This window comes from Hippocampus comes, unplaced genomic scaffold (assembly GCF_001891065.2).
Source record: "Hippocampus comes isolate QL1 unplaced genomic scaffold, H_comes_QL1_v1.1 scaffold568, whole genome shotgun sequence".
Classification (NCBI taxonomy): Eukaryota; Metazoa; Chordata; class Actinopteri; order Syngnathiformes; family Syngnathidae; genus Hippocampus; species Hippocampus comes.
The window spans coordinates 655,668-678,243 of record NW_017842052.1 but is presented as its reverse complement, the minus strand read 5'-3'; the positions used below and the strand labels follow the sequence as shown (position 1 = coordinate 678,243).

At 52.5% G+C, this 22,576-nt stretch overlaps 1 protein-coding gene and 1 non-coding gene across 4 annotated transcripts; one reads left to right on the top strand and one right to left on the bottom strand.

Annotated features, from left to right (window-relative positions):
* Nucleotides 1-54: 54 nt before the first annotated feature.
* fgd5a (FYVE, RhoGEF and PH domain containing 5a) lies at nucleotides 55-21,431 on the bottom strand. Of its 3 annotated transcripts, none has more exons than XM_019859747.1 (21): nucleotides 21,244-21,431; nucleotides 17,120-19,742; nucleotides 12,589-12,703; nucleotides 11,988-12,046; nucleotides 11,855-11,885; nucleotides 10,136-10,287; nucleotides 9,869-10,025; nucleotides 8,109-8,199; nucleotides 7,940-7,990; nucleotides 7,642-7,700; nucleotides 6,839-6,910; nucleotides 6,690-6,758; nucleotides 4,742-4,825; nucleotides 3,721-3,800; nucleotides 3,336-3,432; nucleotides 2,399-2,536; nucleotides 2,143-2,248; nucleotides 1,933-2,069; nucleotides 1,180-1,308; nucleotides 448-602; nucleotides 55-104 (listed from the first exon to the last, which is right to left on the bottom strand). In XM_019859747.1, exons 1-21 carry the CDS (start codon nucleotides 21,251-21,253, stop codon nucleotides 68-70), a joined length of 4,452 nt encoding a protein of 1,483 aa, XP_019715306.1. In that variant the 5' UTR covers nucleotides 21,254-21,431; the 3' UTR covers nucleotides 55-67. The 3 variants fall into 3 exon arrangements, with proteins under 3 accessions (XP_019715306.1, XP_019715308.1, XP_019715307.1); XM_019859749.1 differs by having other exon boundaries at nucleotides 1,207-1,308; nucleotides 1,933-2,071; nucleotides 2,145-2,248; XM_019859748.1 differs by having other exon boundaries at nucleotides 2,146-2,248; nucleotides 21,244-21,430.
* Nucleotides 1,771-1,842, top strand: trnae-cuc (transfer RNA glutamic acid (anticodon CUC)). The gene has a single exon. It is a non-coding gene; the product is annotated as a tRNA-Glu (tRNA).
* Nucleotides 21,432-22,576: the final 1,145 nt, after the last annotated feature.

Genomic DNA, 22,576 nt, shown 5'->3' with positions numbered 1-22,576 from the left:
GGGTCAATAGATCAGCTTCCGCTGACTGTCCATGGTCAGAATGGTTTGTTTTTCGACAAAGCTGCCGCTATAAAACTGTGGCCTCCTCAATGGCGTCGACCCACCTGAAACAAACACGTACGTAGAAAGTCAGACACCGGCAGAGCAGAACTACAAGAATCAACCACGACTCGTGACGACGGCTGTTGCGGGGGAGAAAAAGAAAAGAGCAGTCGCTTTATGCCAAACCAAAACGAAGCCCAAAGCAGTTGCGGTAGAGGACGCTTTCCCTTGCAGTTTGTCCACCCACAGTTTGATCCGGCTCACGAGCCACCAGCCCCGACGTGTCGTCGCGGCACGATGCTCTCGCCTCAGTCGCCTTGCCAGGGTTGACTCTTTTGACTCTTGCGTGCTTTCATTTCCACGCCGGAGATCATTAAAAGCCAGGTCACGAAGAATGATACTGACCTGCGCGCTGTGTGATGATCATCAGCCCTGAAGCTGCAGTACAGGCTTTTCTTGTGGTAGAGATGGAACACGTTGCTACTGTCATCCGCCTCGGGTCTCTCCGTCAGCTTGACGGTGAAGCCTTGCAGGGGTAGACTCTCGGAGGCCACTCCGTCCTGAAGAAATATTCCACCAAGTCAGAAAGATACACCAATGGCTCGGTTTTTCGCAGTTAGGTGGGACCGGACACCCCCCGCCCCCCCTCCTGTGAAAAGTGAAAAACTGCGACCCCAGCAGGAATTTTCACGTTTGTATGTGGATGGAACGTTTGCCCTCAGTTCAATGTGAACGGGGATTTGACGGCTGTTCAGGGTATGTTAGCGCCCTCTGTTGGTAAAGATCTGCGACTACAGGCAGTTGACAACAGACCAGTTCGGTCAATGTACATGCCGCAAGTAAGGCGGATTGGGAAGAGCCGCTGTCTACAATGTCGTTTGTCTGTCTGAACGTCGACGCGATTGCAGGCGAGAAACGTCGCGGGTACCGGCATGTTTCAAATATGTAAACCGTACGTTTGCTCGACAGAGTTGAGATGACAAGAGCACGCTACTCAGGGTGCGGCGAGGGCAAAGACAGTCCCTTCCGAAGTCACAGAGAGTTTTCAGAAGGGACCGTCAGGTGACAGGTGAAAACAAAGGCAGTCAGCGGATGAAGGAGAAGAGGGCTGCTGCGGGAGACTCTGCGCCCCCTCACCTCACGGGCCGTGAAGGTGTAGAGCACCTTGTCTTTGAGGAGGAACCACAGCCGCTTCCATTTCCTCTTGCTCTTCTTTCGGCGCTGTAACACGCCACTCATGGCTGAGCCCTCCACCCCGAGAGGCAACTGCGAATGAGTAGAGCTGGGATTACATACACACTGGAGAAAGAAAAAAAAACCCCAAAAGATCCTTTGACTGAATTCGAACATGTACATCGGTTGCACATGATCGAAATGTGGTAAACCGATGTCATAAATAAACAAATGAAATGCATCGTTCGTTGAGCAAAAAAATGTGATCACGCGCAACTGAAAATCAAGAACTTTTTTTTGGTTTCTTTTAAGTGCAAGGGTGCTGAAGTCTGGTCCTGGAGGAACCCCGTTTTAGACGTCACCCTCCGCCAACACACTTGATTCAAACGATCGTGATGCTGATCGGGGCTTCGCAGAGCTTGCCGATGAGCCGTTTGGCTGGACTTGGGCAACACTGCTACAGCATAGAATAAGAGCGACCTCTACTGGCAAGACTCGGTCAAAGCATCCTGCGCCCGTTTTGGGTGCCGGACATTCTTCCACGGTGCTGTCATGTCCCTGGTGGTCTAGTGGTTAGGATTCGGCGCTCTCACCGCCGCGGCCCGGGTTCGATTCCCGGTCAGGGAAGGCATTTTGTTTCAGTAGCCCAAAGTCAGCCCCGGAACCATAAATTTTCCCGGGGTGAACTTCTGCACGACCCGCCCAAATGCGCCACACCTGATTGAGGGATAACGTGCTCCTCCTGCTCTTCCAGAGACTCGGCGTCTGCCAGCTTTGGAAGACGGCAGAGAGGGGACGACTGGCCCGATGAGTGGGCGGACTCGAGTTGCCGCACGCGCCTGACTCGCCGCTGCCTAGAATCAAGCCCGATATCACTTTTACGTGGCAACAACTGAAGTCCTCGTCCGCCCCAACGTGCCGCTGGGTCACCTCTTTTCCTGAGCTCGGCGAAGCAGCGGTCACACACTTTGGCCGGCCTGTCTTTGAGGTACTTAAGCGGGTATCTGTTCCTGGAACAACCCCGGCACACGACCTGCGGGGCCAGAATACAAAGAATGCCGACGTTACGTGAACCGTCTGAAATGGAACCGAGGAAGAGCTGCAACAAACATGAGTCCAAAAGTCTGAACTGGAGCAAACGAGGCATCGCGATCCGGTCTCGGGGCCGCGCAGTCAAGCGAACCTTGCCGCAGGCATTGCAGTGGTGTCGTCGAAGAGTGAGGCTGAAGTCCGAGGTGCAGTTCATGCACATCATCGCGTGAGACGGCGGGACCGGAACCGGAGCGGCTTCACCCAAGGCCATCCACAGCTTCTCACGGGCCTGTTGGCGCATCCGGCCAATGAAAAACAAACACGCGGCGGCGGCATGTTGGCTTTCTCCTTGCTCAAGAATGACGATGGCGTTTTATGACTGAGCTCCGAGAACTCTGCCGGTCAACAAGTGCGCCGTAACTCTGCGGACTCTTCCCGACTTATGGTCTCGTGCCGTAACTCCCGAGTGCCTGACTCGCTGAGGTTGATGCATGCCACGTTCATATGCTACCTTTCCGTGTGTGAAGTGAAATATTTTACGTGTACACTTCTACACGTACATTATCGCCCTCATGTTTGTAAGTGCAACGCATCTCAGCATTGCTCGCTCGAGTATGAAATTGTTGACAGGAGCACAACTTGTCTCTGCTTTGCAAGTGACGGAGTAAGTGCCACGCACTTACTCCGTCACTTGAGGGAACCCGAGAAGTCGTTTGGTTGCACCTCCACTGAAGAAATTGGCGGCGAGGCACCGAATGCAGGCGCTTGTAGTTTTCTATTAGTTCACCACTAGATGGCACTCGATTCTACAAAATGGCGCGTGAATTCGTGACTTTTACTTGTGGTTTTGTTTCGAATTGTTTATGCTCTGCACTTTTTATTATTTATCGCTGTTTGTGTCGAACTCCTCTTTTTCGCTGCACCATTGTGAAGTTTTCGAATGAATGACAAAGCGTTTGTCATCTTCGATATTTCTAACATCGCCGTTTGAACTGAATAATTGAAAGGTGGAAAGAGTAGCTATTCTTCTGATTTTAACGCATGCCCCCGCCGTTCATTGCTGTAACGAATCACTTGCTTGGCCTCACCTCATTACAGGCTCCTCCAAAAGTACAGAGTCCCGCAGCGTGGTCGGCAATTGCTCGGCTCAATGTGTGGAACCAGTCCTCTCGCTCTCCAACCGAGCTGAAAAACGCCCCACCCCAAAAGACAATGATGTCAAAACTCAGCGGTCACCGAGCGAGAAAACCGCTTCGAATTTTACGTCATGTCAACTTGTGCGCCACAGCATACGGAGGGAAGGCGTGAGTGCTTGAATCGGGTCATCCCCGCCACACAACTCGGCGTGATGTGGGCCCGTCATGAACGACACGCACACTAACGAACTCATGGCTAAAATTTCTGCTACTGTACTGTCACACTGACAAGACAGTTAAAAAAAGGCAGGATGTTTTTTTTGTCTGTTTTATTTACCTGGCAGAGAGTGTAATGGTAATGTCGGACACTTCGATCTTCAGGCAGTTCAGGACGTTGTCAAGGACAGGTTTGCTCACCTGCGTGTGCGTGGAGGGGAAATTGTTTTGTCAACCACCTTTATCCTATGAAGCTTGTAACTGTATGGCATGCTGTTACACGGTGATCCCCAACTTTTTTTTTTGTCATGGAGCAATCGAATGCATGCGCAGTTCACGGACCGACAAGCATTTTTTTCATTGCTTTTAAATTGCCAGCATTAAGCCCTGGTTCTGACAACAAATATAATTATGGAGTAATGAAACATTTCACTGACGTCGTTTTTTTCTTCATTCGTTTCAAACAGTGTTTTTGTACTCGAAAGCAAATGTAGAATAACATAAAATAACACAGCAAACTACGAAGAAATGCACCAATCAGGAACAGTAAGTACACCTTCTAATGGAAACATCAAAATGTTCAAGTTATTGTCCTACATCCGGCGTTAGCATCATTGCTACTTGCAAATGGACCGATCAAAAAAAGGACACGATCAATTGGCGCTTTGTGTCTGCCGGCTCGTTCTCAGCGACGAAACTGCTCACGTTGACGTGGGCGCTGCTCGCGTTGTCACGCTTTCCACTTGATCGCTCGGGTGTTATTTGTTCAAATGAGTCAACGGTTTTTTTGTCTCGCCTGGTTTTTGACGACATAGCACGAGCACCGGCTTCCTCCTCCGCGGCGCTAAGGGAGGACCTTCTCTTGTCCCATCTTCGGAAGTCGTGGCTGCCCAGTCGCCGCGCCGGTAAAGCGGGACGTTTGCTCAATTTGTCAACTGCTTCTTTCATTGATTCTCCGATTCTGGTTGTATTTTCAAACAACCCAATGTAAGAAGGGGCACTCTAATTGGCTAGAGAGTCGCGCACATTTCCGCCACGTCTGATGGAGTACATTTGCTCGTCCCAAAGGGTGCCGCGGGCCGGCCAGACCGGGGGTTGGGAACCACGGGGACCGTTCCGCATGAAAAACGAATCTACTGTACCTTCATTCCAGACAGGGATAACGTGTTCTTCAGCCTGTATTTCCCATCCTGCTGCGGGTAGGTGTACAGCATGATGTCATTCATCTGGTGGAGGACACACATGGAGCCAGGTCGGCGCCTGTTAAAAACGACCTCAGAAGAAGACAAGTTGTTCCCAATGCACTGCACTGTTGGTCAATGACGAGGTGGGGTTTCCAACTTTGCAGTACCCCCCAATCGCCAGAAGATGACGACAAAACTCCAGAGTTATTCGAGCAAATCGGCGCCCACCGTGGATCATCTTTTCCTTTGGCCCTTGCCACATTCTTACGGATTAAGCTGTTTCCTTTCCCAGCGTTCAGGCGACTTTGTGCAACTATGCGGGGCCCGATTCCCACCTACAAATAAAGTTGCACAACAAAATAAGCCAATAAAGGCGTTTATTTGCACGGAAGAGCAGAGTATTGTTATTCCCTGAACACACCGAGCGCCCATTGTGTTGTGTGTGGGAGGTATTTCATTACTTCCCCCCCGCCCCACCCCGAAAAAAGGAATGACATCATTGGTCACACCTAACGTGCGTTCTAAACATCCTCTGGGACGTAAAGACCGCATCCAGGAATTCTCCACCCTGTGCTGGGTTCTGGGCCTCCACTTGCCCTCCCATCGCTCGCCCCGCGTGCTGTTCGAGAAGGCCCGGGTGGGACAGGCCACCGCCTTCGACGCAGCCCAACAAACAAACGCGGCAGGGGAAATGTCGAAGGCCCTGGCGCACGGCCTTTCAAACGCGACAACGCACGACGGCCAATCCCGAACCCGGGCCTGTGAACTCTGAGCCGCACGCTTCACCTTCGCCGCTCATTTCATCAGAGGAGGACTCCAAACCGCAGTCGCCGTCTTTACCCATCGCTTGCTGCCCTTAAATCCATTCCCAGCACAAATATCCACGACATATGAAGGGAGAGACACACACGCAGACAGTCTTGTCGACGCGAAACTAAAATGACTTTTGGATAACCGGCTCTGAGGTGAAGGGGAAAGAGTTGCTCTTCCGTGCAGCTCGGCACAGGACAGAACAATCGAGCGAGCTTCTCGATTTCACGCGATGCGTTTGTGTTAACGCTCCCCAGGCCTTCAACCTCTTCAAGGGCACCCCCACCCCACCCCACCCCCGCCTGCATTCTACGGGCTGACTGGCCTTCGCTTTGCTGTCAGTCCCCTCCCAATACACAGGAAGCCAGCATCCAATGACCCGCACCAAACATCCTGTAAGGAAGCGGGGCCCTGCTAAACAAGTGCCGAGAGGGGAGGAGAGTGCAGGGGGAGGCCCGGGCTGCAGGCGGGCGCGCTGCCCGCTGGACATTTTTTCAACTTTGGCCATGTGCCCTTCCGCCGTGGCAGGCGAGCCTCCGCCCCATCGTCCCCCAGATGACGTGGCTCAGGCTAGCAGGTGCGCTTCGCTCCTGTCTCTGAATGACAACATCACAGATTTGATTTTCACAAGTAGCGCACCGCACACTTACTAGAGCTTTTCTTGCAATCAAAGAATATATTTCTTCCAACGTTCTTTTGGGCTACTCCCCTGCCAGAAGATGGCCAGAACATCAATGTGGGAGTTGTTGTACCGCAAGGGATCAACCCAAGGTGGAGTGGGAAGGAAGACCCAGTTGGTTCCTCGCAACCGTTTAGGAAATGAGGCCCAGTGTTGCCCAATCTCACGCGCAAACGCGCCGCAATCCTGCTCAAAGCTTCGGTGTGTCGTTGCCAAGCAACCCCCACCCAAAGACGCGTTCTCGAGAAAAGTGCAAATTGTCTTTTGGCCCGATTGCAATGAGGTGTTAATGAGCGAGCTCGAAGCGGTGCCGGGCGCCGCGTCTCCGGCTTTTGCGCTCAGCTCTTGAGCAAAGGCCTGTAGGTGAGAGCGAGCGAAGGTCAAACGAGGTTGGAGATGAGGTTGGAGAAGAGTTACCAGAAAAAGGTGTCGGGGCTGTCTGCTTTTCCTCGAGACCTTCATGAGTGTTCCCTCTTTGACAAACATCTGCCAACAGAATCAGTTGTCAGCACGTGAGACGCGGAAGACGAGGTGCCCGCTTTTGGGGCGCGGCTGCTTTTGCTCACCCTGCCGGCCTTCAGGAGGTCCCGCTTGCCTTTCAAGCTGTATTCGATGTGGACCATACGCAGCAAGTTCTCCTGAGACATCGGAGGGAGCAGAGACATTGTGCGTGTGAATATCTGGGGAGGAGAACCTCAATGCCACCACCGCTCGGCGGGAAGGGAGGTGACGCCGTGTCCGTCCGTCTACGTGTGCGCCAGTGCTGACGGCAGAGGAGGGCCACGGCGCCCCCGAGGACCGCGGCCATCCCGACGGTGAGAAAGCGGGCGGCGACGCACAACGGGAGGAGGATCGGGAACGAGGCGCTCCACGTTTGCGGGAGCCGGCGGAGTAAAGCTCCCCTTTGCCCCGATGCGGCGGCGTCCTCAGCATCCCGCTCAACGCGGGAGGAATCCGCTTCTCCCTCCCGCCGGGTCGATGCCCAAAATGTGAGGCTTTCAACCAACCCGCAACAGAAAAGTTATGGGCTGTCACTTGAAAGAAGGATCTCGGGTCCGCGTTTGGTCACCATTCTAGCGTCTGTTTCAACGAAAAGCGCCAGTCATGTCCGACCTCTCGCATGTTAGATTGCAGCATTCGATGTCACGGGTGCGTTGAGCAGCCACATTGTGACTAAAAACATCTAAAAATACAAATGGAGTTGCTTGTTTCACGAAGAAACATATCATCTTGGAACTCAACAATCATGCGGCAATACATTTCGAAGAATACACTTCCCGCTCTCTGAGGACGGACGACTGAGCGAGTGTCTTCGAAAGACCTTTGCTAGCTGCTTCATCAACTCGGACTCAACGCATCCGCTGCTTACCCCTTGCTTCAGGTTATCGTTGGCCTGGTCCGCCACCTCGGACACGACCACCAAGGCGGCTGCAACACACACAAAAACAAAGTCGACGTGTCACCGAATGAGGCAAAAAAAGCCCAACAACAAGAACAGAAAGTAAGCTTTCTGAAACGTCATCGTGTCGAGGGAGGCGGGTCACGCAATAGAACATCCAAGTGGCAACAAACGGTTTCAGGAGTTCATGGATTTGGCACTGTGCTTTGAAAATCTTGAAGAAAGCGGCTAGGACGTGTTGGCGGCTCAGACGCGGCGGGCGGGATACCTTGTGTGTCCTCATATTCTTGAGAATCGGGGGAGAGGTTGTTCAGGTAATCTGTGGAGGCAGTCAAGCAGAAAGAACGAGTTATGACGAGGTTCCACGGCGGCGACTTTCTTGAAACTGCCGCTGTCACAAAGTAGCAGCTTGCCGCAAAGATGTCTCCATGCGTTACCTGTCAGGAGCATGCCGTATTGCAGGACTCTGACGAGGACCTGCAATAGCTGCTGTTTCAGTGGCACTTCGGCATCCTCTGCACTTCTCCTCTGCAAGATCCAAACGCCCAAATGCAAAAGATCAGGGTTCTTCCGGCGTTCAAAATGGGGCGGCCGCCGCCTCCAGCTAATTTTGGAGGCGGCGGCCCGTCGATTTTGCTCGGCATGGCGCCGATTGAGCGATTCGTGTACCTCTGCGGCAGCTTTGTATTTTACGTGCGGTTGCAGCGTCGCGCCACGATGGAGGCGCGATATCAACAGCGGTGCTCGGGAAAGACCCGAAGCAACCACCGAAGAAGAAACTGATTGAATCCTGTTTTTTTTTTTTTTTCCACTCTCGCTCCTGGCCAATGGTACAGACAGGGAAATATCGCCAGATTTTTTTTTTTTTGTGTTGAGCCAAGGTGACCTTCGCATCTTTCCGCGACACAAAAGATTTAAAAAAAAAAAAATCATTCTATTTCTCATTTGCAGGAGAAGGGCTCCAGAAAAAGCGCACAATCAAAAGAGTATCGGCAAATCAATCAGTCTAATTGTGTTTGACAGCTATTTACACCTGGAGGGCTGGAAACCCACACGTGCACCTGCACACAGTCCATTTCACTTTCATCTTTTTGCTCTTTTCTCCTCCTTCTTCCCTGACCACCACAGCGGCAGTGGAAAAATTCCCAACGTGCGACGCGCATGGTGTATGTGGTGGCAAGCGTGCTCTAAAACGTGACGAAAAAGAAAGCGTCCAATCTCATTTTGGCACCTTCCGCGTCGACCGCTTCATTGGCCGCCGGTGCCAATGAGTGTCACTCAACTTCATCGAGCAAAAATGAAGATGGGCCCGGTCGGGCCCATCTTCATTTTTACGGAGGTTACCGGGGGACGAGTCGGCCAGGTGTTGAAAACACCAAGCATCAGTGCCCAGACCATATTTTCCAATGCTTGACCTTTTCCTTTCATCCTTCTTTTTACGCAGATGAGATCATCTCGCATGGAGGAGCTACAAGGTGGTTGCTGTTGTTGTTAGTGCTTTCTTTTTTTTTTTTTCCCCTCCCAGGACGGGGCAGCTGCTGTTAAATATTCATGAGTGAAAACAGTCGTTGCACTGTCCACTTTCTTTCCAAACTCGAAATACTTGGAAGCGCTGCATCAACAAGCATCCTGTAAATCAAAGTAGGGCCGAGGCGCTAATGTGAGCAGCTGAATGCACTTGGCTCGTTGCAAACAGCCAATCTCTTCTGCGCACCGGCGCGCAGCTGCATGCAAATGAGAATGGCACGCGCTTATCTTTGCTCATCGCATTCATATCCTGTCTTTATATTCAATGCTCTCAATGTTTCCATGAACACCGGTGTGCGCATTTACTTTCGAATGTTCTGAAGAAGTCACTCGGGAAAACAGACGGTAGCCCGCGGACTGGCCCCAAGTCTATCGCGAAGGGGTCAAAGGGGGGGAAAATGGAAAAAAAAAGATCTGTCTCGCCATCACAGCTGCTGCGAGACAGATCTTTTGGGATTCTTATGATTGTCATTCAAAGTTTGTTTGGTGTGCAATTGACCGATGGCACTGGCTAAGAGTGGTGATCTGGAGCGCCGGGAGAAGCTCACGTGAGCGTGAGCGTGCACGTGCGGTAACGGGTGGATGGCGGGAGGGTGGTTGCTTGAAAAGTAGATCTTGGGTCAAAAAAGGTCAAGCATGTAATGGATGTCAAAGAGTGACGAGATTTCACCTCAAATTTCTTGACAGTGCTGGCAAAGGCTGGGTTGACCTTGCAGCTCTCCTCCAGCAAAGCCATGCTGCGCTCGTACTCCGAGATGAAGGTATCAAACACCCTGAAGTCTTCACGATGTGACAAGATCACATCCGCCACTCTTTGGCCTTCCTCCCTAGACGTGAGAGGACAATGGACTTTCCTTAAAACAAAAAAATAAAGAAGAAAAAAAAACCCCGAAACGACACGCTCGGTGCCTTTGCGAATGTCTGCGGCACATCGTACCAGTGATGAATGCGCTCCTCCAGCTCAGCGAGGATGTTGCTGTGGAGAGTCAAGACCTGAGGAAGGACACCCAATATCTCCTCCAATCTCTGAGCGTCCAGAAGCGGGCCCCCGTCCTCGGCCACGGCTTGGCCCACTGCTGGCCTGAAGCCCTTCACGAGACAAAAAAAAAAAAAAGTAAAAAACAGGATATGTTGATTCGAAAAGGCTGGAAGAAGAAAGGGGGAGAGCGTGAGTATCCACCTTCCAAGACATTGGCTGCAATGGGAAAATGATGTCGTCAGAAAACATCTGCCTGCCTCTAGCTCAGCACTGAACTTCTAGCCCAATGTGAAAAAAAGTATATCCCCCCCGAGCACATCGGACCGTGCGGGAGAACCTCACGCTTCACGTGGTGGCCAGTCAACGTTGAAGAAGGAGGCTTGAAAAGGAAAGGAAAATGTCCTCTCTAAACATCCTTCCTGCTGGAGACATTGGCCTCCGCGCAGGCATTCAGGAAAGGAGGAACTGAGTGTCTGCATTCCACCCTTGGCCGGACGCCGTTGCATCACGGCCCGCGCGCCACGCGATGATTTTGCAGCGTCACCACAATCGACTGCATGCTCTGTTTCTCTGCGAAAAAGAACATCGGGTTCCCTGCCCCAAGGTCAGAAACGACCGCTCTCAGATGAAGAACAAGGACGAGTAGGAGACCAAAATGAGCTGAGAGGTCCCAAATTGAAAGCAACGGCGTCAGAAAAAAAGCCCGACGAGGGATGGACTTCGAGAGCCCGTCGATCGTCGACTCCTGACAGAGAGCAAATCAAGCGGGCCGCGAGCTGGCTCGGCGCTACGAGGCGTTCATCCGGCACATGCACGCGCTGGATTTTGGATCAACGAAGGCGGCTCGAGCAGCAACAACGGCGGCTTCTGGAGGAGCTCGTCAAGCGTGGCCGCCACGCAATTTGGCCGGGGGTCATAGGTCACAAAGAAAACCAAAATCAGGAGCCGTTGTGCCGAAAATGACTTCAAACGAGGAGCGCGGCCTCCCTCCCTTGGCGCGGGGACGGGCCCTGGAAATTCCTTATCGGACACTGGAACAATGGCTCCTATAAGTCGCCAGCTCCTCCCCCAAAACGAGCCGGTGGAATGCTTCAAAGCCGAACGCGCTTCACGCGTCGGTCGCCGACCGCTTCGGACTTTGTTACGGAATTCCAAGAGCTCGTCGCGTTACGGACGGACTGCGCTTCCGTGGGCCTTCGATTTCCCCTCGCAAATGTCGTAAGAGCGGTCAGTGTTTCCTTTTGGACCTGCGACCGCGGCCTTGCCCTCGGTGAGGCCCCCGCTCTCACTTTTGCTTTCATCAAATCCAGCCTTACTTGCCCCAGCGCACCTTCTAAATTCAGGTCCCTGTTCTCCCCACTTGAGCTAGAAATGACCATTCGTGCCTTTTGATTTTTATTTTACTCTTGACTTTTGGAGTGCACGGAGACGATCGGGTAAGTCAAGCTACAACTTAAGACAATAATATCAGAGGGCGCCTGTAAACACACCGCATCGCTTCACAACCGGCCACACCGTGTTCACTTTGTCAGGACAGGAAGTCGCTCTCGCTGCAACAACATTGATAAACTTCAGCGGAGCTTTGCGGCGGGACGGTGGGGGGGTTTGCAGACAGAGGCTGGGGAGTAGACTCACGTGACAAAACGTTTCAGGAAAGTGGGACATGCAAGCTTTTACCTCTTGAAGGTACTTGAGGGCGCTGACGTGTCTGCGAAAAGATGGAAAAGACACCATGAAAGCAGAAAGGACGAATTTGTCACACAATCACACTGCTCGTGTTTGGGTGGGATGACACCACGGCGATACTCACAGTCTTTCCGAATCCACGAGCTCCTTGGCGACGTAGAACGCTCGGGATCGCCCGTCGGTCTGCGTGAGAGCAGTGACAGATGAATGAGCACTCGCGGTGCAATTACAGCAGCGGCTAAACGGTAGCCGAGAGGGACGGCGGATTCAAGAAAATAAAGACGGGAAACCAAAAGTCAAGCGACTTTTGGTTGTTGGTTGGTTTGTTTCTTTTCCTTCGGTCTGCTGTCAGAACGAGACTGATGATTTCATTAAAGTGCAGCACAGACACGAGGGCCCTCTCGAAGATGGCACTTTGAAATCCTGATGCATTATGTATGAGCCCGCGTGCGCGGCGACAACAATGATTTAGAGGCTAATCAAAAGGCCGCGGCACATCGCATGCAAAGCGTTAAGAGCGTTTTCATCCGAGGGAATTCATTTGGGAGGTGGCCCTCTCCGACAAACACGACGCCCACAGAGTACAGTGCAGCCTTGCCAGTCAAGCACTCAAACGTGCCTGCTTTGCTCTCTCGGCCGCAGCGGGGCAATCCGCGGTACGTCGCGCGAAGGTGCAATCGGAGGCGATCGAAATGCGTTGCCATTTGTTTGTCCCCCGAACTCACCGGCCGATCACAGCTTTGCTCGGCGGCCCCTTCTTCCTCTTCTGACGTGCGTCCGTGGTCCTCCTCGGCTGAGCCGGCAGAGGCTGAGCTCAGCGGGAAAGGTTCGGTGTAGGCGCTGCAAAACCAGAGGAGAGCCAAAGTCCAACATCAAAACGCAGGGAATCTGGTGCGCGGCTGTGAGTTGCCACTTTCCTAAACCCCCAGCCCAAAAAAACGCACATCGGGTTCATGAAAGCGTCTAAACTGTCCTCAGGTGTGCTTGTGAGTGAGAATGCTTGCTTGTCTATATTTGCCGCACCATTGGTGCAGCCCACCTCGGGCCTTCAGTCAGCCGGGAAAGGCTCCAGCACACCTGCCACCCCAGTGAGGAGAAGCGGAATCTGAGACGGATGGACCGCGTGAGGTGAGCGCGGCACCACATTAGAATTCCCCCCCCCCACCCCCACCCCCATCCAATCCATCCTTTTATCCATGACAGAGTTGTGTATGTCCAGTGATAATCCTTCCGTCTCGAGGGCTCGAGGGGCTCACACTCTTGCTCGGTTCTCGTGTAATCCCTTTAATGCGACCTGAGGTCAGTATTTCAATTCTCCCAACCATTAAGACCCACTTAGTGTGTTTGACCAATTTCCCCTAACAAGGATGGCGAGTGGATGGTGATCTAAAAGCAGCCACATTTCATTTTTTTTTTTTTTAATTTCACATCCTGAGGGAAAAAAAAACCACCCGCCACATTATAAGGTACCCCACCACCTACCTCCACAAAGCTCATCACGTTGCACCTAAAAAAATTATTACAGTAGACGAAAACTGCACGGCATCATCATGGTTGTGACAATTACGACACGTGAGAGGGCCTCGTCCCTTGAACTTGACATTCTTAGCCCGTTTCTTACAATTTTGTGGCGTCAGAATGAATAGGAGCCGCGGTCTTTTTTAACGCTGCGCTGTGTACGTCACGCAATGTCGTGTATCGAAGTCCATTTGAATCCCTGATTGCGACGAGGCTCATCGACTCGGGGAGGAAAACTACGGGGACGCGTTTGTGCTTCACCCGGTGAAGAATACACAAAGAAAAACTCTCGGGCTGCTGCTAACACGGCAGGTAAACACGCTGCGTGCGACGTCGTAAGCTAGCAGCTTGCCGCTTGTCCTCGGCTGCAGCGGTCCCTGACCTTTTTTTGGGGTGTCGCGGACCGGTTGGGACGAGTACGTGCTGTTCGCATTTTTTTAAGCACTGTTACTGACAACAAAGATAATCAGAGTCATTCAGCATTTGATTAGCATGGATTTTTTTTCATTCCTTTCAAAAAATATTATTCTATGGTCCAAGAAATGTAGACGAAAATAAAAGAACACAACAAACGAAAAGGACCGATCAGGAATCCTAAAGACGCCTTCTAATGTCAATATGGTAATACTGAAGTGATGATCCGCTCTATATTGTAGGCGCCCAAGTAAAAATGGCCATAAATAGGACGAGAATTCCTCAGAAAAAAAAAAAAAAAACACCCGGCAATATTGGCAAGAGCACAGCTCAGAGCCTGCATGGTGACACATTGATGCTATCTGTCCGGTCATGTCTCGCTCTCGCCGTCTCCCGCATGCCGCGGTGCGACCCTTGTCCTGCATTTCCTGTAAACAGCCTCCAGGCTGGACATTTCCTCCCCAGGGCTGACCTGGCAATGACCTAAGAATGGCTGGCACGGGGCCCGCCCGGTGAGCCGGCGACACACCCTGTCCACCACCTCGGCACGGAGCCACCGCCCAGCACAACAATACGCGAAAGGGAACCCACTCCTTGATCCCGGAGCATAGCGGAGGCCACGATGGCCACCGCCAAAAGCTTTGCGCCACACCGATAATGCCATTCCCTCAATGGAACCGTGCAGAACAATATCAACAAGAAGCCTATATATATATATATATATATATATATATATACATATATATAAATATATATAGATATATATATATCTATATCTATAGATATAGATATAGATATATATATTTCTTTTTTTCCCCCAACAGGCCATCATTTCAAAGTGACAGCAGAGACAATGCGGCAGCAGACAGCTTCCGATGATTGGCTCACTGGTTTGCTGTGTAACACGCTCAGTGTTAAAGAAAGGGGGGAGGGGACGCGAGGCTGCACACAGGGTGCTCTCCAGTTGTCTGCAAAGTACAAGCCGCAGCCGATCGGCAACCAAAGGCATCGGTCGACACGCGCCCGTCCTCTACTTTTCCGCGGAAATGGGCCGATCGACAATCAGTGGCCGATCGTCGGCGGCACCGCTGCCAATTTATGCTCCCGCATCTTTGCATTTAGTCAACCGTCTGTCTGACTGTCTGTAGAATGCCTTCGTAAACAAAATTCTCACGTCATTCCCAACAAGAACTCGCAAGCTGTAGACACTTTTCTTCAGTGAAGAGGTTTGGTTGGGCCCGGGTCTTATGAAATGAAATAAAACGGAGTCAAATGTATTCTGTCGTCTAAACATTTGGTGTAAAAGCACTCGCATGCGCTCAGGCTCGGCAACAGCGGCACCTTCTCTCTCGATGCATCGACCTGAAACGAAGCCTCTTTCTGCAATACGGCTGCCGATATGGCTGTCTTGTCTTTTTGTTTTTTTAATTGTAAATTTTGTGGGGGGGGGAAAATGTGAAATGCTGAAGCCGCAAATCTTGAAGCGCCAGTAGTCTGTGCTCACTGGCATTGTTTGCAGTCCTGTAAGAATCACTCCAATTGCAGTCTCGACCCTTTCATACTGCGCGTTTGAGACTGAGTGAGCTCGACCTGCTCCACGAGTCCGTTCATTGAGAGACGGCCACCCGAGGAGAGCCCTCGTGGGGAAGCTCGCTCATGTTTTGTGGATTTAGAGGTCACCGTAAAAATCCCCCCTGTTGTCCAGAGAGGGATTTTTCTGTGCATTTCTCTCCACCGCCTCAAAGCGATATAGGAGAGTATGTCATCCGGATAACATTCATTGCAGGGAAAAAAAAAAACACTGAAAAAGAAGGAGCGTTTAGGTCATGAAAAAATGCAAAGGGGTTATCATACTCCAGTTTGTAAGAGCGCTCAAAGACGGAGCCGCGTTTTTGAGCGCGCAAGTGAATTCAGAATGGAAACGCCTCGTAGCAACCGAAGCTGCTGCTGAGGTCATTTGGCCCCGCCTGAACGCGGCGACTGCTCACTCCATCACACGCTGCAGTAAAGCCCGCGCTCCCCCGAGGGTGCAATCAAGCAGCGAGAACGAGAGAGGCACCCGCGAGAACGCTATTTTCATAAAAGCCTTTGGAAACTCCACCAGAAGTGTCAGGTACAGCCAAGCGGCTTTCCGCCCTTTTCTCTTGTCTCGGCTTCACGCTTGTCTTTGTTTTCTCACGCCTCCGCTCCATCTACTAGCACGAGTGCCGCTCCTCGTCTCTCTCCTTGCTGATGCCAAATGTGCTCTTCCACCTCTAATGACTCCCCCCACACCCCACAGCCCCCATCCCCTCTTTTAATTGCCGCTAACAATGATTATCTCATGTGAACAATCTTCGCTCACTGAGCTGTTGCCCGATCATTTCTAACCTTCCCAAAGTGACCTCTAAATCCACAACACATGAGCCAGCTTCCCCACAAGGGATCTCCTCGGGTGGCCGTCTCTCACTGAACGGACTCGTGGAGCAGGCAGAGCTCACTCAGTCTCAAACGCGCAGTATGAATGGGTCGAGACTGCAATTGGAGTGATTCTTACAGGACTGCAAACAATGCCGGTGAGCACAGACTACTGAGTTGCCACTTGGCGCTTCAAGTTTTGCGGCTTCAGCATTTCACATTGCCCCCCCAACCTCCAAAATTTACAATTAAAAAAACAAAAAGACAAGACAGCCATATCGGCAGCCATATTGTGGAAAGAGTCATCGTTTCAGGTCGATGCGTCGAGAGAGAAGGTGTACCAGCATGCCGAACAAAGCGCTGAGGTGACTCCGAGGCTTTGTACACGCCCACTTGAACAAGGAGCAGGGGAGGGTTAGGGGGAGGACTTCCATTAACCGTGAAAAAGGAGGGATTACTGTACAGAGTTCAGTCTGGGTGTGCGTATTGTCGGACGAGTTGCAGCCGTTGATGTGAGTTTCCACAGAGCATTCTCATCATTTGTCATGGCTGATAAAAATGGACCAATTGTACTCCATCAACACTCGCATTCAGTCCATATGCCGCTAAAAAAAATACAGACGTTAGCGGTTATCAGCGGAGTGCAGGTGGGTTTTTTTTTTCCTCTGTCTGTGTAATGCAGAGCATGTCAAGTCATTTGTTTTGATCTCCCCAATCGAAATAGTCTCACAGGGGATCGACAAGTCGTCGAAGGATTACCTGCGGAGGATCTCTTGATTATGACAAGCGTGGTCAATGGATCGAACGAAAATGATCCAAATCACGTCATTTTGCATAAATAGACACATTGACTGAAAACACAGGTACAGGTGGAGTGGTGGGGGGTGGTGGGGGGTGAACAAACGAGTTGGTTAAAAAGGACCATACCTCTCAGCGTCCGCTTTGGAGGGTTTGCTGTCGATCCCAGGGAAACTATTCATGTCCACGTATCCATCATTCTCATTGCAGGGAGCTGCCGCGCGATGGGGATCGTCGAAAAACTCGGTTACCGTGTGTGATCTGGCGGGTCTGCCCGGAATTTGGATGTTCTCGTAATCTGAACTCATCGCCGGAATGTTTTCATAGTCGCAGGTGTCCGCACTGGGGAAAGAGATCGAGCGGGGTTTGGTTAAAGGCAGCGGCCCGGCGCAGCGATGCGAGCGCTCCTCGAAAGACTCGACTCTGGAAAGGCCTCTGCCAAAAGCTTTGAGGTCACTTCTCCTCCTCTGAGGATCTTTGTAGAAGACAAACGTCGACGGCAGTTCCGAGGGAGGCCGCTGGGGGCCGACGATCGGCGACCGCAGCTGCGGGGAGCCGGAGGCGCTCCGATGGTCAAGCTCGATGACTCTTGCGGCGCCGTGATGACTGGACTCAGAAGAGGACCGAGAGGAACGGACGGAGCCGTCGCTGAGGCCTTTCGAATCGGCCTTCCTCTTGAACTTGAGAGCCAAAAGGCGTTTAAAGGAGATCTTCTTCTTCTTGAGTTTGTCATCGGCATCGTGCTGGATCAAGAGGGAAGGGGAACTCTTGGTTACCGGTCTCTTGGTGATGTACGCTAGTTCAAAGGGCGGAGGAATGTCCACGAGGGAGGTCGGGGTCGAAACGCCGCTGGATGATTGGTGACTACGTTGGGAGAAACTCCCGGAAGACGTCCGGACGCACGGAAGCGAAAGAGTGTCATCTCTCCTCTTCATCTGGAGCTCATCGGTCAGAGATTGTTTGGCCAACGCCGAGTCGGGGCTCCCCGCAGAGCGGCCGGGCAAAAGGAATCGGCGGGATTTGGGGGATGGGGTGAAGCGGTTGTCCCCGGGCGTTTGCGAGCGACCGATTGGCTCGCCGTTCCGATCCGGGGACACGGCGCAGTCGTCGTGCGTTTGGTACTCGGCGCCCGTCTCTTCCGGCACGGTCTCTGGGACGTAACCTGGGATTTTGCCGGAATAAGAGCGAGAACGGGTCACGGCAGCCTTCCTGTCGAGGTTCAAAAAGTTCTCGCCCTCCGAGTCAAAGCCGGCCTCCTCGTAAATGTGCTCTTCGCTGTCTGAGTCGGTGTCCTCGTGGAAAGGCACGATATGACAATCCAGTTCCTCGATGTCTTCTTCGAACGCCTCGGTGGTGTGGGCAAATACCACCCGGTTGGTGAGCTCCGGGGTGCGGCCCAGGTCCAAGTCTTGCGGCACGGTGATGTTGCACAGCCGCAGGCGGGGCTGGCAGCTTCTTCTTTGACTGAGGAAAGCCTGCTCTCGTTGAGCCGTTCTCTCTTTTGCACTTCTTCCTTTGGCCGGTCTCTTTTCGGGCCGCTCCTCTTCATCCTCATCGCCTATTTCCACATAATCTTCGGACGAGGCGCATTCCAGCCGCTCCGAGTCCTCGTCTTTCCGGCGGTAAGGATCCTCAATGTCCGCATACTCATCTGCGGATTCGGTGTCCTTTGTTTCGTCTCCGTGCGGATTCCCGTCTTCAGTTCCCTCCTCAACCTCAGCCCGATCTGCGAGGGCTCGCTCATCTTCCGGGTGGTCCACGTCGTCCGTTGACACGTAGAAAGGCTCCGGGTCGGCGGGCGCTGACGCTCGCTGAGCATTTGCTTGAGTTTCATCGGCGTCATCCTCCCCCCACTCGGGGTCGGCGGTGCGAGTTTTATCCGATGGAACGGATTCGATGACGGAATACGGGCCAAACGCATCCTCGGTGCCGGATGTGAAACGAAAGCAGCCGGAGACATCTTTGGTGGCCCGTTCCGGTTGCCACACTTCGGCATCGCCGCTTTCGGCCGGGCCGCGGGACTCGCATGCGTCACCGCTGTCATCTGCGGGGCCGATCACGTCGTAAGGGTACTCCTCGGTGACAGTCGGGAGCGTGCGGAATCCAAAGAGGAACCTTGCGTTCTCGAGCGCACCGTCGTCCGAGGGCAAGTTAAATTGAACGCACTTTGACTCTCCCGGACTGGGCGGATATATCGGACGGAGCTTTTCTTCACCGGAGGTTTGGTCAGTCGGCTCTTGATCGCTGCTGTCCGGCTCCTCGTTTTCACTCTCAGGAGACAAAAGAGTGGGCGTGTCTTCGTTTTGGCCAACGTCAGGTCGGGCTGAGTTCTGGTCACCGTCCGCGGCGTCTGCGGCCGAAGCGTCATCTGCGATGACCGCGTCTTCAGAGCCGATGCGCTCGATGTAGTCATCCTGCTTTTGATGAGATATTGCCTCGTGATCTGTTTGGACCCGAACCTCTCCTGCTGTTACACCGTTGACCCTCTCCTCCGTCTCAGTCTTTCCCTCGTTGTCCTTCTCCTTCAGATCTGTTTCCTCATCGGAGTGAAGCAGGTCCCCATTCGTGAGAGCCTGTGGGGAGCGTCGCTCCCCCTGTGCGCCAAACGCACGGACGCCTTTGGGTTTGGGGGCGACAGGAGGTTTTGAGCCATGCCCGGGGGGACAAGGCCTCGGCATCCGTTTGGACTGCACTCGGATGGTTAAATGACTTCGGACCTTCGCTCGAGGGACTTGCGGCGGATTTTGGAAATCTGTCAAAAGAATAAAAATCGGGTCAAGTAAGATCCAATGACAAAAGGGCTACTTGGAGGACTGGTTTCTCCGTGGAATGTGAAGGGAGAGACCATGTCCTGTCCGCCGGTCTGTGACACGCAGAAGGCTGCAGGGAACATTATCGGCAGGAAAAACAAGAGAACCGCAGCGTACTTAGAGGAGAAACAATAACATCTCCCTGTCTGGGAAACGACACATGCCTTCACTCGATGGGAGTGCGCGCGCGCATGCGCTTGTGTTTGTCTGTGGACGCACCTCGACATCTGTATACTTCGAATTGGAAATGTCCATTTCTTCGTCAAAAAAAAAACAAAACAAACCCACACACAGAGTTCGGCGCTAACTGTACACGATGACTGCTTATGGCGTTTTCGAATCATGAAACACACCCGTTCCTGACAAAGTGTGCACACCCCTTGTCGCTTCCTGTTATTGAGCACCTGCCCTGACGCACGTCCTATCTGTGAGACACCGCGTCTCGACGTGTGCCTCACTCTTTGTGAATTGCTGTTGAGATCTCAGTTCGGACATTGAAAATAAATTGTACGGTTTTATCCGTGCTTATTTTGTTTTGTTTTTTTTGGCGGGGGGTGGGGGGGGGGTCCACACAGGATTTCCACGGGAAGGACATTAGCAGCCCCCCAGTCACCATGGACGTCTCAGTGTACACACTTTCACAGCACAAACGGACTTCCTTCTTGTCATTCTTCCACCGAAAGCACATAAACGCACTCACGTAGGTCGGGCACCCGCACCCGCACCCGCTCTTGGACGATGTCAAAGAGGAAGAAAACAAAAGAAAATCTCGGGTCCCAGCCTGACAAAGCAACCGACTGCAAAGAACAGGATATGAATGATGCGGCAAGAATTCCGCTCAAGCAAACATTTGAAAATCAAAAGAGGTGACACACAGTCAGACCGGGGCAATTCCAAACACAGGATGTGAGGTGACAATGTCCACACGATGAAAAGTCCCACCTGAACAGCCAGAACGGGGCTACTGTGTTCCAAGCTTTGGCAAATGCAAGCTCACAATTACCACGCAACAAAAAGGACGACTCATGAAGGGATTATTGTCGACTTCTGTTAGATGAACTTCTGCGCATTTTTTTTTTTTTTTGGACGGTTCATACTTAATTTTCCAGGAGAAGCTCGGCAGATACTGAAAAAAACCCATCTTTTCCAAAGATGTTGTGACCTTGTCTTGAAATAATAATGTCATCATGAACTTCCTAAGTAGTTGAAACAATACAGTAAGTGATCACACAATCGCCGCTTCGTGTTCAGTTTGACTTCTCTCTTTGGGGGGGGGGGGGTCTTTTCAATCACCCACTAATTCTTCAATCTGAAATTCAAGTCGTCCACCCCCGACCAAACATAAGCAGGCGATCTACTTTATGAAAGCCCCGAACGTGCCATTTGACGGTGAGAGCGAGACAGACGAGCTAGAAAAAGTCTCGCAGCATCTCAGCAACCAACCTGTGTTCATCGTGGGACGTCGTCATCCGCGGGAGCAGAGAGGAACGCTCATTTTTCGCCGCCACGCTGACCGCATCCTCCGCAAAGTGAATCCTCGCACAGAGGCAAAGGCGTCGGTGGGGCGATCAGGTGTCACGAGCCGAGTTGCGCAGCATCTCGTCTCGGAGGAGCAAATGCGCGTGTCGAGCGTCGCGCGCCGGGCGCCTCCTCCGCCTCTTTCTCACCCCCCCCCCGCCCCCCGCCCTCTTCTGAGTGAGGCTCGTTTTGGCTTCCTGCCTCGAGGCGGGACTTCATGGAGCGCAAACACCCCACATGGCGCCGTATTCCTGCACACAAAATCAAGCGTCCGAGCGGTGTTTCGGATCTCCAAAAGACGAAGGCGCTCGGTTGGCTGTCGCCCCGCTCGTCTCCAACCTGCAAACGCGCGCAGGGCAACGAACTCTAACCCGTTTGGCGGCAAACAGCCTCATGACCGAAATGAGCTCATGGAAGTGACGCGACTCACGTCGAGGCACTGAGCTATTGCAAGCATTTTATTTTGTGGTTTGTTACTCCTGTAATCGCCCGTCTAAAATAACCGTAAAATAGTTGATCAACATTTTGGGCCGGGGGGCTTCTGAGGTGAAAAGCAAGTTCTCCCTAACTTTGTATGTCTGGGATGTCCAAACATTTGCCTTTGTGGGCAGCGTACGGAAAAAATGGAAGGATGAAAGGGCCACTTTGAAATGCGTTCACTTTTTAAAAGGCGCTCAAGTCGGTCAGGAGAGTATTTCGCTCTCCTTTGTATTGTCGAGCCCATTTGACCAGCTTTCCGTTCAAGGAGTCATTGGGGTGACGGTGATTTGTTTCTTTCCCCAGCGCTGCGCAGTTTGCCCCGAGAAGAGTTGCTGTGGGCCACGGCGGCTTTTTGCTGTCGGCCGGGCTTCCTGGCCCAGCATCTGTTGCCCGATTGAAGGAGCGCAACCCTCGAAAAGGCTCTCTTCATAACAGGAAAGCGCTCTCCCAGTTTCCTGCGCAACAGGCCGCACTTCCTTGGCAACAGATGGGAAAGGTTGGCGCCGCTAACCCCTCGGGTCACCTTTCACGGAGCTGATTGATTGATGCCGCGCGAAGGCTGACAGCTCGAGGAATACGCAAACGCTGAGCGGCTCCAACGGGCGCATGCTCTTACTTTGGTTCGGCTGGGATGCTCTCGCCCGCTTGGCCCGGTAGATTTGATGGCCCGTCCGTGCCGGGATGGGAATGGTTCTCCTTTTCATCCGCATACTCGAAGGTCAATCGATGCGGCCGAACCGCAACCCGGGGGAAGCGGTGTACGCACACTTTGCGAGCA

What these genes read in the sequence shown, in the direction of transcription:
- fgd5a (XM_019859747.1), bottom strand. An exon ending in CTCGTGGATTCGGAAAGACT is followed by an intron (nt 11,886 to 11,987) that starts GTGAGTATCGCC and finishes ATCTTTTCGCAG; the next exon opens with ACACGTCAGCGCCCTCAAGT. An exon ending in CCCTCAAGTACCTTCAAGAG is followed by an intron (nt 10,288 to 11,854) that starts GTAAAAGCTTGC and finishes TGTCTCGTGAAG; the next exon opens with GGCTTCAGGCCAGCAGTGGG.